Below are 13,066 nucleotides of genomic sequence, written 5' to 3'. Positions count from 1 at the left end.
AAAAATCCTGCTAGTGAAATCATTTACACGGTAAATGTTAGCTTTTGTGAAATAAATCAGAGTTTCATTATTACAAAAATGACCGGAGTTCGAGAATGTGCGCCCTCTATATTTTTACGTTCAGAGGAAACGTCTTGAACCAAACCTAGATGACAAAATGTTGGGATTTTCGACGTAAGAGGGGTGACTTTTAATAAATAAAATTGTGTACTTCAAATATTTCTTTTTAAAAACCTTATAACATTGTTCGTATGCTTGTTTATCTTTTGTAGTATGAGTTGTTGTACAATATTAATGAGTATTTTGGGTGAAATTATTTTCTCCTTTTCTGTTTTGTTTTTAACCAGAAAGTTCCTGTCCCTCCCTCTTTAATTTAACCCCTATAAGTAAATGGAACATTCTGCTCTAGTGGAACGGGCGAATGGCGGACATCTCATTCTGTAGTTGGGTTAGGAATAAATAATGTATTTTTTCTTGTCGAAACATTCCCCTTTTGCATGTAAATGCTGGACTGTCTAGTTGAGGAATACAGGTAGGACATTAATAAATAATTACATGTGGTCAAATTTCAAAAATTAGTTTTCTTTTTAATGTAAGGTTGCAAAAAACAATAGAGAGGATAGAAAGAAATTCGTAAAGTTAGTCACATGATAACTGCAACTCGTCTCATGCATGATGATCTGTTTTCACCTCAGAAACTGAAAGTTTCAGTGAAACCCGACTGCAAAGTGGGTGTTTTCCTTTGTTTATAATAATTTCCTTCCTCCTTCTATTGGTATAGTTACTACGGATATTGAGTTTGATAAAATGTCCATATCCATTTTTACCAAAAAGGGGAATAGGATGTTCATAACAAATAAAAAGTGGTGCTGGGATACAAAGATTTTGTGAATTGTGTCATTGATCTGAACCACTGTGTAAGTAAGTGTGAGTGTAAAAAGTGCATTCGATAGCTCCATGTGTGTCGACCCCCGGCGGTGCTCACTCGGGTGAGCCACTGACAAGAGCTAGATCATAGAGCTAATCGAGCGATCACTCGCCCTCGTGTGGTGACGTCATCTCATGCACCACGCCCACGGGCCAGCCTGTTCCACAACGGGCACAAGCAGGGCACTTGGGGGCTGACCTGGTTGAGCCCCTTGAGTGAAGTTAAAGCTATTCAAACGTAGCAGGGGCAAGCTAATCGAACGCACCCAGGCCATAGTCTCTTCTGAGGCTGAGGAGGAGAGTGAGTGGCACTGCTCTGTGACTTGATGGAACATCACTGGGGATACCTCCATGCCCCCTGCCCTGGTCATTGCCTTGGTGCCCTTGAAATGCTCCAGTAGAAATTTACAATTTCCTCATAGCATTTACCAGGGAAAAAATGCCTTGGTGCCCTTGTCTGAAGCATACAGACCTTGAAGCTCATCAAACCTGAACTTTGTGCACTTTTATCATTCCAGAGTGATATCGTCATCCACCATCCTTCACCATGGAGGACATGGAAGTACTACCCACCGATCCCCCGCCGTATCGTAACATCCTTCACACACAGAGAGCCTTTGATCTTCTCAACGACTTCAGAAAGTAAGTTTCAATCAAAACGGATTTCAATCCATTGATTGATTGAGGTAAGACTCAAAGAAATCGTAATGGGAGTCTTTTGGGGACACTAGGTGGCAGCAGACTTGCCAGGTAAATCCATTGTTCTCAGGAAAAGTGTGCATGCTCAGAACTACGTGAACAATGGAAATTACTTGGTAAGTCTGCCTACAGTTCAAAAGTCTCCCATTGGTGTCCTTTTTTAACAAACACTTTCCTCGGACAAAACCCTTCACAAAGAATTAAATTCAAGAGCTAGGGACTGGCCAGAGCCCTGTAGCTTTTGAACATTAACTCCACAACCAAGCAAGTCCTGCAGTCTAGTACTTTTTAGTAGAGGCCCAAAAATAACTCACCCTACGCACATCAATTGCCTTGGTTTCCTGTACTAGTGTGGTGCCCTTTGCAAGGTTCAAATACAAACCTACATTTTCTTCAAAGTGCCTCTTTACCCTTGACAAACTAGCCGGGCCCAATTTCATATAGCCTGTAATAAGCACAGAACTTGCCAAGCACAGAAAAGTATTGCTTAACAGAAACAGGTTACTAGCCAAAATTAAGTTTTGGTGTCCCACTCAATTTTTGCTTAGCAAAGGAATTGATTAGTCAGTCAAGCATTTTTGTTCTGCTTGGCAGTTTTATGAAATTGGGCCATGGTCCTGCTGGCTAGTCACTAAAAATAAAATTGGGAAAATCCTAACTACAGGAAAGGAACATCACAGTTTTCCAAACACTACAAAGAACATTGTACAAAAATGATATTGTGATCCTGTAGTGTACAAATACTATCACAACAGCAATGTTGTCACTTAATATTTAAGTCAATCATTATAATGAGGAAGTTGAAATCAGTTTTCTAAAATAGCACTTGGAAAAACAAGGATGTAACAATATTATGTTATCATGTGGTTATTTCACATATATTCTTTTTAGGAATAGGGTAATGTTTATGTAAATATTTGGATGCTAGTGTAAACATTTCCTAAGTATTTTCCGCCCTTCAGCATGCCTGTGATTTCATCTTTGAGAGGACAAGGCCATTTTTAAAAACTTTTGGAAGGGGCACCAATGCCAAGACCAGGGACAACAGAGGCCATGTCCTCTTTGGCCTCCATTTTACTCCAGGCCTGCTTCAGTCACAAAGAATTCACTTTCAGAAAGACCCCAAAAAATAAAAATTCCGATCTCTATAATATCCATCTACCTGAAGGCAAAACATACTCTGCGATGTGACACTAGAGGCAGAAGGTGTAGAGCTCCCAGCCCACCGCGTCGTCCTAGCGGCATGCAGCCCTTACTTCTCAGCCATGTTTACCAGCCAACTCTCAGAGAGTCGCACCCAGAAGATTATCCTACAAGAGATTGATGGCAGTGCCCTCTCTCAACTGTTGGATTTCGTCTACACATCCGAGATACAAGTTACCGAAGAGAATGTCCAGGTAAAACATACCCCCCAAAAAAAACGTGAAAAGTTTTGTGACAAATGAGGCTCTGAATCTTAGATCTAGATTTGTTTGTTTGAGTGGTGTTCTTGGTCAATGATGTTACGACAGAGTTGCACCCACATCTCCCTGCCCCTCATGCATGTAGATATTTCATTTGCTGTTTCAAATCCAGTGGCCCTTCTTAGTATGTCGACATATTAGTCAGGTGACCTCGACCTCTTTGAGCTCAACATTGCTTAGGCTCCCGGAGGACAAGCTTGCTGGCTGGAAGCTCAGGGTGGCAATAGTAGTGCCATGCAAATTTGACTCCACTAGCAAAAACTTTGGCACAGCCTTTGGGAAACCCGAGATAGAGATCTGAATTTGTGTGTTTCTTCCATCCTGACACTAACCACCTGTTGTAGCTTTCTGGTCTACATGTAGGAACAATTAAGTTTATTTGTTGTTACCTTATAAACATCCAAAGTTCTTGCTCTTATTTTCTGACCCTTCGTCTAAACTGTATGCTTTATCCACCAGACACTCTTGCCAGCAGCAAGTCTACTACAACTCATCGACGTCCGCAGTGCTTGCTGCGACTTCCTTCAGAAGCAACTCCACCCAACAAACTGTCTAGGCATCCGTGCATTTGCCGACATGCATTCCTGCAGTGAGCTCTATCACTACGCACAGAACTACACAATGCAGCACTTCAGGTAGTCAGTCTTAATTAATGATTCCTAACCCTCCTACTGCTGGTAACTTTTCAGTGGGTTTACTAGGCCCGGACTCCATTTTAGTAAGCAACTCTTTAGTAAACAGACACTTACAATTTGAACTGGTGCAACTAGTGAAATTTCACTACCCAATTGTTCACACTTCATTTAGCTCCGACTTTTTTACTATTTGGTTATTTTTCATTCAAGAGTATGGGTTTGAACAAAGCCAAACTATTTAAAACTTACCCAGTCAGTTTCCTTTGTGATTTATTACTTGACATTTTCATTAAAGAATTAATTTTTTTAATCATTTTGTGATTCAGTGCTGTTGTTCACTGCGATGAGTTTACAGCATTATCTGCAGACCAGGTTAGCGAGTTAATCAGTAGTGATCATCTCACAGTACCAACTGAGGAAGAGGTAAGCAGAGTGTGGCTTCAAGTCCATATCTTGGCACTTGTGTCCTTAAGCAAGACACTTAACCATTATTTCTGCATCCTTCGGATAGGGGACGCAAAGCCGATGATCTCCTGTGTTGTGTTATGCATGTAAAAGAACCCAGTGCACGTGTTTAAAGAAAAGGGGTTAGCTACACTGTTCCTGGTTTGATTGGCTGCATTTTCACCACAGCACCTTGTAAACGATTAGTTTGAGTAAAAATAAAAATATGTTTCGCGTCCGGGTTTTAAAAAAAAAGGAGGAAGAGGGGCTTTTTATTTTTTATTTTTTATATCAAGACGGCCACCATACTTTGCTAAAATGTCAAATATCCATTGTTTTTTCTACTGCTGAAATATACAAAACATAAATGAAACAATTTAGTCGAGGCATTCAGACAAACATTCAGATTGTTTTTGCTGAGATCATTTAAAATAACCCTATTTAAAAAAAAAAATTAAAAATGTGCGTACAAAAATAAAATAAAAAATAGAATTAAAAAGGAGGCGGCCTGTAAAAAGGAAGCCGGCGGGGACGCTAAACATGTTTCTTTTTTTACTTGGCCTTACGTGTTGGTGTAAAGAAACAAGTTCCTACTTCAAAACATAGATCCACATACCTTGTAAGAAAAATACTCAGCATTTTGACATGCCTATTGTGTGTGATAAAATACTATCAACATTTTGCACTGTTTTAACTGTTTGTCTTTTTTCAACTTTATCAGGTGTTTGAAGCAGTCGTTGGTTGGGTCAATAATGACCCCCAGAACCGCTGCGACTACACGCCGCGTCTTATAGAGCACGTCCGTCTCCCGCTGCTATCTCGAGACTACCTGGTGCAGCGTGTAGAGGAGGAGCCTCTGATTAAGTCCAGCAGCAGCTGCAAGGATTACTTAATAGAGGCCATGAAGTACCACCTACTGGCAAAGGAGCAACGGGCTCTGTTTAAGAATCCTAGGACCAAGCCACGGACACCTATTGGACTTCCTAAGGTATCGAGAAAATAAAAAAAGGAAGAAAAATAACTAGACATTTACTTGTTATGTAAAAAGCACGTGGGGTCTCGGTTATAGAAAATAACATACAGGGCAAGAGGGCACTATACAAATTATTTATGACAGTGGTCGGCTGGCTAAATATTATAACAAGAGGGCACTTGACAAGTTCACCGTTAAAAGTGACAAACTCATAGATTGCCACAAATTTGAAAATGTCTCTAGGACAGAAAACTGTGCCCCAATCAGAACGTGCCAGGACACGCCACAAAGGTACAAACTTTACACCACTGTTTCCCTACTCCTTGTATTTTTTTCACAATATATATTCACGATTCCTTTTTTTTTCATTGTACTAATAGCTGATGTTAGTTGTTGGTGGTCAGGCACCCAAAGCAATCCGCAGTGTAGAAGTTTATGATTTCAAGGAAGAGAAGTGGTCTCAGGCAGCCGAGATGCCCTCAAGACGCTGTCGAGCTGGTAGGTAGCGGATGACCTCACCAGGTCAGCGGAAAGTTCTAGTAATATTAATAGTGGCTTACTATATAGTGCTCTTATCCGTCACTAACGCTCAAGGCGTTTCAACATTCAGTATTTTCCTGCAAGGTATTGTGTGGCTACGTTTTTTGAGTCGTATTCCTTTACATATCACAATTTTCTGATTACAAGGTGCTATGGTGCAATATGCAGCCAATTAAACCAAGAACAGCAGGGCAAACCCCATCTCTTTTCGATAAGTGCACTGGGTTCTTTTACATGCAAAACACAGGACCAATGGCTTTACATCCATCCGAAGTAGGCGGCAATAATGGTTCAGTGTCTTGCTTAAGGACACAAATGTCAGGACCGAGTCAAATGGCAAATATTTATTTTCTCTTACCATTAGGTATTGCAGTACTAAACGGCTTAGTCTATGCCGTTGGTGGTTTCAACGGCTCCCTGCGTGTGAGAACCGTTGACGTGTACGATCCGACGAGGAACATGTGGTCATCGGTAGCATCCATGGAGGCCAGACGAAGCACGCTGGGCGTGGCTGTACTCAACAACCGTATCTACGCTGTAGGGGGATTTGACGGAACAACAGGTAGGTTATCAGGGGAAGGGTTCGAGAGGGGGGGGGGGGGGGGGTTGAAATATAAGGAAACCCTACCTCCATGATAAGGGGTAGGTTATCGGGTTGGCATAGTGGTATCTTGCCTCCCCTTCCACCTCTAGGGCCCTGGTTCGAATCTCACTGAGGACACTATGTGGATTGGGTTTTCAGTCTCTATCTGACTGTGGATTTTTCCTGGAATAATTCTCTGGAGTTTTCCTCCCACATCTAAAACTGAAACTTCCTTCTTTGTCTTCTTACCATTTGGGTGTTTGGCTTGTACAGTGATCGTGTTTGCTTCTCTAGTCCTTGGCTTCATATTATCAGTGATCGTACTATTGTTGTATATGTTACCATGGTTACACAGGTCTGAGTAGCGTTGAAACCTATGACCCAAAGGTCAACGAGTGGAAGTCAGTTGCGTCCATGAACACACGAAGAAGTAGTGTTGGAGTGGCAGTACTCAATGGTAAGTCACTCATTCATTTTGGGCTTAAAGAAAAATTTACTAGAGCAGGATGTTAACCTGCAACCTCCGGAATAAAGTGCCTGTGTTCTATTTAGTCCTATGTTGGCAGTCTCTCTCTTTACTCAGCATATTGAAGGCATTCATTTATAAGTGGTCTTTGATTTAGAAGCTGTCTTTAATTTACCTTGTGCCTTAGTTTTTTTCCATGTTATTCATAGTAACTTTGCACACTATATGACCCTTAACCAAATAACCTAACCCTTACTCCAACCGCTAATCTATATGCCCCTAATCCTGACACCAAGTTTCTGACAATAATTTGTGCCACGTGACAAAAAAATACCCTCCCCAGTCCCCTGCTCCACCACTCAATGTTGTTAACCCAAGCTGGAGCGCAGACCGCGCACTGCGAGCCAACATTGAACATGAGTTTAGTTGCGGGATAGGGAGGGATAATGACCTCACTGTAAATGATTGATGTTTGTTATTTGATGATTACACACAGACTATTTGTACGCTGTGGGTGGATACGATGGTGCTTCGAGACATTGTTTGAGCTCAGTGGAGCGTTATGATCCTAACAAGGATGAGTGGACACCAGTCAAAGAGATGAACACGAGACGAAGTGGAGCAGGTAAGCAGAAAGTGGTTTCCACCTTGGCCTGGTGTTGAAATATTTAATAATATTGTAAAAAATCCAAACTGAAATAGACGAGTGAAAATGAGACGGCAAGTTTAGTTTCTCGTTCGAAAGAAATGCCTATATGTCTCAGGCTGAATTTCTGACCCACTGACGGACCTCGAAATAACCCACAGTGCCAACAGCAAGTGTGTTTTTACAAATTCACATTTATTATAGAGTGGCCCTTACCAGACATGCCAGAGGAAAATTCCTTTCTAGCCTTGCTTCAATTAGTCAGGACTTCAACACCACTTTCATTAGTCGTGGCGGCGCGGTTTGAACCAGGTTTAATAACCCATCCCTCAACTTTTGAATTCCTGAAGATGTAAAGTCAACCAATAATCATGATTTTGACACTTGTGGCAACATCTTGTCAAACTATTTTAGTGTTAATGTCGACAGGTGTTGGTGTGGTTGACGGTCTTCTGTATGCCGTAGGGGGACACGACGGCCCCATGGTTCGTAAAAGTGTTGAGATGTTTAATCCAGAGATGAACGAATGGACGTGTGTGACTGATATGACACACTGTAGAAGGAATGCTGGTAAGCTTTGAATCAATGTACCAATCAGAAACAAACCTTTATTCAATTCTTGAACATTTTTACTAGTGCAAACAAAATACTTCCTGACCTTTCAACCCTAACAGCCAGGTTTTACCGGCCAGGCTCCTATGATGATACCCATGCCCTCATCTTTCTGTACTGTGAAGGGGTGAACCCTCAAATTAATTATTAGCATAAAACTTTACTTGGTAACGAGTAATGGGGAGAGGTTGATAGTATAAAACATTGTGAGAAACGGCTCCCTTTGAAGTAACGTAGTTTTCGAGAAAGAAGTAATTTTCCACGAATTTGATTTCGAAACCTCCGATTTAGAATTTGAGGTCTCGAAATCAAGAATCTAAAAGCACACAACTTTGTGTGACAACGGTGTTTTTTCTTTCATAGTTATCACGCAACTTCAACGCCCAATTGAGCTCAATTTTTCACAGGTTTGTTATTTTATGCATATGTTGAGATACACCAAGTGAGAAGACTGGTCTTTGACAATAACCAATAGTGTCCAGTGCTTTAGGTGTAGTCCTCATCTTGAATTGGTCGTCCGGCCTTATGATGTTAGGTGTACTAATCTGATAAAAAGCTTTAATTCATTTGGTGAACATTTTCATTTGTACATAATTTTTATATTTTCGTTTGTCTTGTATAACCTGCATGTGATTTTGATATTTGTTAAAACTGCGATCTGGTTTGTGTGTACATTATTGCCAAATGTATACAGGTAATTTTCTTTAATGAGAAACATGACACTCTTTTAAATTGGTGTCTAGAAGAGAAAAAAGTTGCAATGTCTGGATTTAATGCAACAATGAACTATAAACAAAAACTCAATACATATAGAGGAAGAATGTCAGTGGACTAGTTGTTAAGGTTTTGAGTTGCTTTCAAAACGAGACAAATCAAACCTCAAATAAGCGGAAACCGTTGTAATATTTTTTTATTTAGAACAATTAATTAGTTGTGGAGAGGTTGACGTCAAGTCTTTTAATAACTCTGTGAACTTTCTCTCACACATCCAATTAGTTGGGAAAACTCTTTTCTCGAAGGCTAAATGACAACACAACAAACATGAACAGGTAACTAAGTGAAACATAAGCAGTGAAGAGAAAGACTCTGCTAGGGTCGAAACGTCAGGCCATTAACTATTTTTTTAAGTTTTCATTTTATACCTTCAATTGGGTATTTTGTAATCAGAGTTATTAAGGTGCCTTTTAGATATTTTTTAAAACCCAACAAGGCTAATTGGCTGAATGAATACAGAACAAGGAAACCACAACTCTTAATGATCACCCGCCCACTTCTCAATAGACTTGTGGACAAGGCATTAAGTGTCTGTCGTGGTGCGATAGCACAAATCGGTTCTCTTGCGCAGAGTATTGCAGTGCTTGGAGAGAGCTGTTTTGCTGTTAAAGCAACAGAAGTTTAACGACTTGTCCACAAGTCTAACTCCTCAACTAAGAAGGGCAATGTGTACGTCTTGCTTGTGATGCTTGAGGAGGGGGCGTGCTGTGGTGGGTTGCGTGGAAGGTTTAGGATGTCGTAATTACAAATAATTGACCTTCAGTTTACCATGGCGCGCATTTTAACTAACTCCAAATTTGAGGCGTCTGACATGTCTGAGGCTGGTTCGACCACAGTAGTCAACCAATGGTCCACCAGCCTGGGCTTCAGTCAAAATAGTTAACCTATAGTTAGCCATCGTAACCAATGAGCTAATTCTTCAATCCTTTTTTTCTGTAGGTGTAGCTGCTGTTAACACGCTTCTCTACGTTGTCGGTGGTGACGACGGCTCGGCGAATCTCTCCTCGGTAGAATGCTACGACTCCAGGGCCAACACTTGGACCGTCCTGCCCTCCTGCATGACCACGGTGCGCAGTTACTCCGGCGTGGCCATCATCGACAAGCCCACATGACATGAGGAGTGCGCCCTCGGTGGCGAGAGCGATAACAACGAGATGGCTCGAGGGGGAGGCGGGGACACAGAGTTCCATATTCAGTGGGGGTACTGGTAATCTTTTCGGAGCGCCGTGAACGTATAGTATGTCATCGCATTTTCCCATCATTTCAGAAACATCCCCTTTCTAATAGTGGAATGAACCATCCACCCACTGCTCATATAAGTTCAAACTCATAAGCTTCTCAAACACTATTCTGCATTTTTTGGCTGCGTGTGCCATTGCCCAATCACAGTTGTGATTATCAAAGCACAGTTGCCATTGGCCAATCGCAGTTGTGATTGCGCAATCATAGTTGCAATTGGCCAGTTCATCATGAGGCAGCAGTAAATAGCTGTGTATTTTTCTTAAACAGAAATAAAAGTAAGTATAACTGAAAATGTCTGAAATTCATGTAGACAAATTAAGACCTGGGCTCAATTTGATGGAGCTGCTTAAGCACAAAAAGTAGCTCAGCACAACAGCAATATGCTTAGCCAAATAAGGCTACCAGCCAAAATATCACGTGTATTATCCAAGACTGGCATCCTACCTGTTTTTGCTGAGCAATTTAAGCAATATTTCTACTTAAACAGCTCTATGAAAATGGGCCCTGGTCAATATAGGTCAAAATATGACAACAAGTTTGAAGTATTCCTTGTTAAATTTAGTTGGTAAATGTCCAGTGTAGTTGTTAGGACTCAAACCCACACTCTCCTGATCAGAAACACCAGAGCTGAAGTCTGGTGTTCTGATCCGCTCGGCCACACAAACCACTACAAGTTGTGATTCCAGTTTCCGATTTTGTCTGTTTCATAGAGCTGCTAAAGAGCCAAGCACAAAACAATTGTGCTCACCAGAATAAGATCACCAGGCAAAATACCATTCCACATAAGATTTATTTGACTGGTATCCTGCTAATATTTGCTTTGCAAAGTGAAGCAACAGTTTGTGTTTATGTCCAGTGTGTATGCTCCAGTTTGATGAAGTTTGAACACAGTATTTGTCTCGCTCAATGCAATTTCATGCTTGAGGCTAAGCACAAAACAAACGTGCTCACCTGAATAAGATCACAGCCAAAATACCATTCCACATGTGCCATGCTTGACTGGTGTCCTGCTAATTTTTGGCTCCGCAAAATATTGTGAAACAACAGTTGGTGTTCGAACAGAGCTTCGACATTGGGGCCCTTCCTTAAGCAGTGGATCCTGAAGCCTCTGACAAAATTCTAGGCAAAAAACTGAACATTACTGCAGTGTTGTAGCTAGACTAGTTTGAGTGATGGGCTCCAAATCCAATGGGGGACTTTGGAACACTAGGTGGCAGCAAACTTACCAGGTAAATTTCCATTGTTCACGTAGTTCTGAGCACGTGCACATTACCAAGAACAATGGATATTACCTGGTAAGTCTGCTGCCACCAAGCGTCCCAAAAGTCTCCCATTTAGTCCACAGAGGGCTGAGCGGTAGATATGGGGCCATCTTTGCTGAAGTGCAATCATGGGGAAATCTGTGCTGGGCAGCACAGTGTATTTTGCTCAGAGTGCTGGGCGAAATTTGTTAGTCCTGGGCGACCCGCCCGGCACCGCCCACCGAGGCTACAACACTGCATCAATGCTTTGTAAAAAAAAATAATAACTTAACTGTAAATTAAAATTAATATTAATATATTTGCTATCTTTTGTCAATTCTTATGTCTTGCAGGACAAGGTGTATAAAAACAGTATTTTCATTTTTGCGCGATGTTCTAGTTTAAAGACACTGGACACTATTGGTAATTGTCAAAGATCAGTCTTCTTACTTGGTGTATCTCAACATATGCATAAAATAACAAACCTGTGAAAATTTGAGCTTGGTAGTCGGAGTTTCGAGATAACCATGAAAGAAAAAACACCCTTGTCACACAAAGTTGTGTGCTTTTAGATGCTTGATTTCGAGACCTCAAATTCTTAATCTTGGAAGGTCTCGAAATCAAATTTGTGGAAAATTACCATGTGGATTGGGTTTACAGTCCCTATCTGACTGCATGGATTTTCCCTGGAATAATTCTCTGGGGTTTTTCTCCCACATCTCAAACTGACACTTCCTTGTCTTTTAACCATTGGGTTCTTATTGCATAAATTTTGATCAGGCGTGACGTCATGCGCTCGGTATGTGACATAGTGACATCATTTTGTCCACTTTCATAAAGGACTCCGTCTATTGACAAATGAGTGCATCATTTTACCCTGTTTAATCACTGAGAGATGGCCTTTTTTAGCTGATTGTGAATCTGCTGACAAACTTCCCACTGAAAATGCAATATTTTAGTTGAAACAGAATTTTTGAAAATGGGAGTATATTGATGTACTTTTCTGTAATGTTGAACATTGTCGTCCAGACTTCATAACAGTTAATTATTTATCTTGTTTTAACGTTAAGGTGCTATTTTATGTTGTTTCTTTGATTGCAGAGAGAGCGCGTAGAAATATAGTCTATTTATCAATTATCTGGTCTTGTTTGATTATATATTGGTTTTTCCAGCCAATTTCAACAAAATATCAATTCATTTTAACACCGGGCTCATTCAATTCCATTTGAAAATGAATCAGCATTCAACAGTCGAAATGAGTCATTCAATACTACCAGCTTATCATTCACTGGCTTCATTGGCCGCAAGACTCATTCAGTTTCATAAAAGCCACAAGTAAGAGCTGGTCAACCATTCAATTTCATCAAGATTTAATTAGTAGTAGGAATTCAACTTACAAATTGTCAAAGTGTAGCCTTGAATGCCTATAAATGAAACATAATTACTTTTACGGAACTGATTGGAAAAAACAAAATCATGTGTGCACGAAAACGCGATTGAATGCATTATTAGCTAAAAGGAAGCCCTAGTTTGAGTTGATTAGGGGAAATACATTTGCTGAAATTGGCCGGGAAAACCTATTTCTGTTGTATCATGCAAGAAAGGGAAGTCAATGATTGATGTAATGTGAACCATATCGTGAGGCGACAGTGAAATACTTCCACTGTTTATCATGTTTATGACGGATGGGGTATCTTGGCCAAACAGCCATTTGTGAGTTATATTTTAAGAATGTCAAGGGCTCGAATTTGGAGGGAAAATTCACTAGACTGCAGGCCGTGTATCTCAAAATGTTCACTGAACCTTCAATTTTCTAACAAG

General features: G+C 40.7%; 1 protein-coding gene across 2 annotated transcripts; it reads left to right on the top strand.

Moving 5' to 3' along the window:
* The first annotated feature begins 425 nt into the window (after nt 1-425).
* Nucleotides 426-11,526, top strand: LOC117303726 (kelch-like protein 2). 2 transcript variants are annotated; one of them, XM_033788028.1, is made up of 12 exons: nt 426-532; nt 1,446-1,569; nt 2,795-3,023; nt 3,549-3,724; nt 4,051-4,147; nt 4,890-5,156; nt 5,522-5,639; nt 6,046-6,243; nt 6,620-6,721; nt 7,227-7,355; nt 7,806-7,946; nt 9,702-11,526. In XM_033788028.1, exons 2-12 carry the CDS (start codon nt 1,475-1,477, stop codon nt 9,872-9,874), a joined length of 1,725 nt encoding a protein of 574 aa, XP_033643919.1. In that variant the 5' UTR covers nt 426-532; nt 1,446-1,474; the 3' UTR covers nt 9,875-11,526. The 2 variants fall into 2 exon arrangements, with proteins under 2 accessions (XP_033643919.1, XP_033643918.1); XM_033788027.1 differs by having other exon boundaries at nt 7,791-7,946.
* The last annotated feature ends 1,540 nt before the right edge of the window (nt 11,527-13,066 follow it).

Source organism: Asterias rubens, chromosome 20 (assembly GCF_902459465.1).
Source record: "Asterias rubens chromosome 20, eAstRub1.3, whole genome shotgun sequence".
NCBI classification, from domain to species: domain Eukaryota; kingdom Metazoa; phylum Echinodermata; class Asteroidea; order Forcipulatida; family Asteriidae; genus Asterias; species Asterias rubens.
This window is presented reverse-complemented; position numbering and strand designations above follow the sequence as displayed.

Bases quoted from the DNA above. Each gene is read 5' to 3' on its own strand.
- LOC117303726 (XM_033788027.1), top strand. From the start codon at position 1,475: ATGGAGGACATGGAAGTACTACCCACCGATCCCCCGCCGTATCGTAAC. The intron at 3,024-3,548 runs GTAAAACATACC...TTTATCCACCAG, and splicing joins TTACCGAAGAGAATGTCCAG to ACACTCTTGCCAGCAGCAAG. The intron at 4,148-4,889 runs GTAAGCAGAGTG...CAACTTTATCAG, and splicing joins CAGTACCAACTGAGGAAGAG to GTGTTTGAAGCAGTCGTTGG.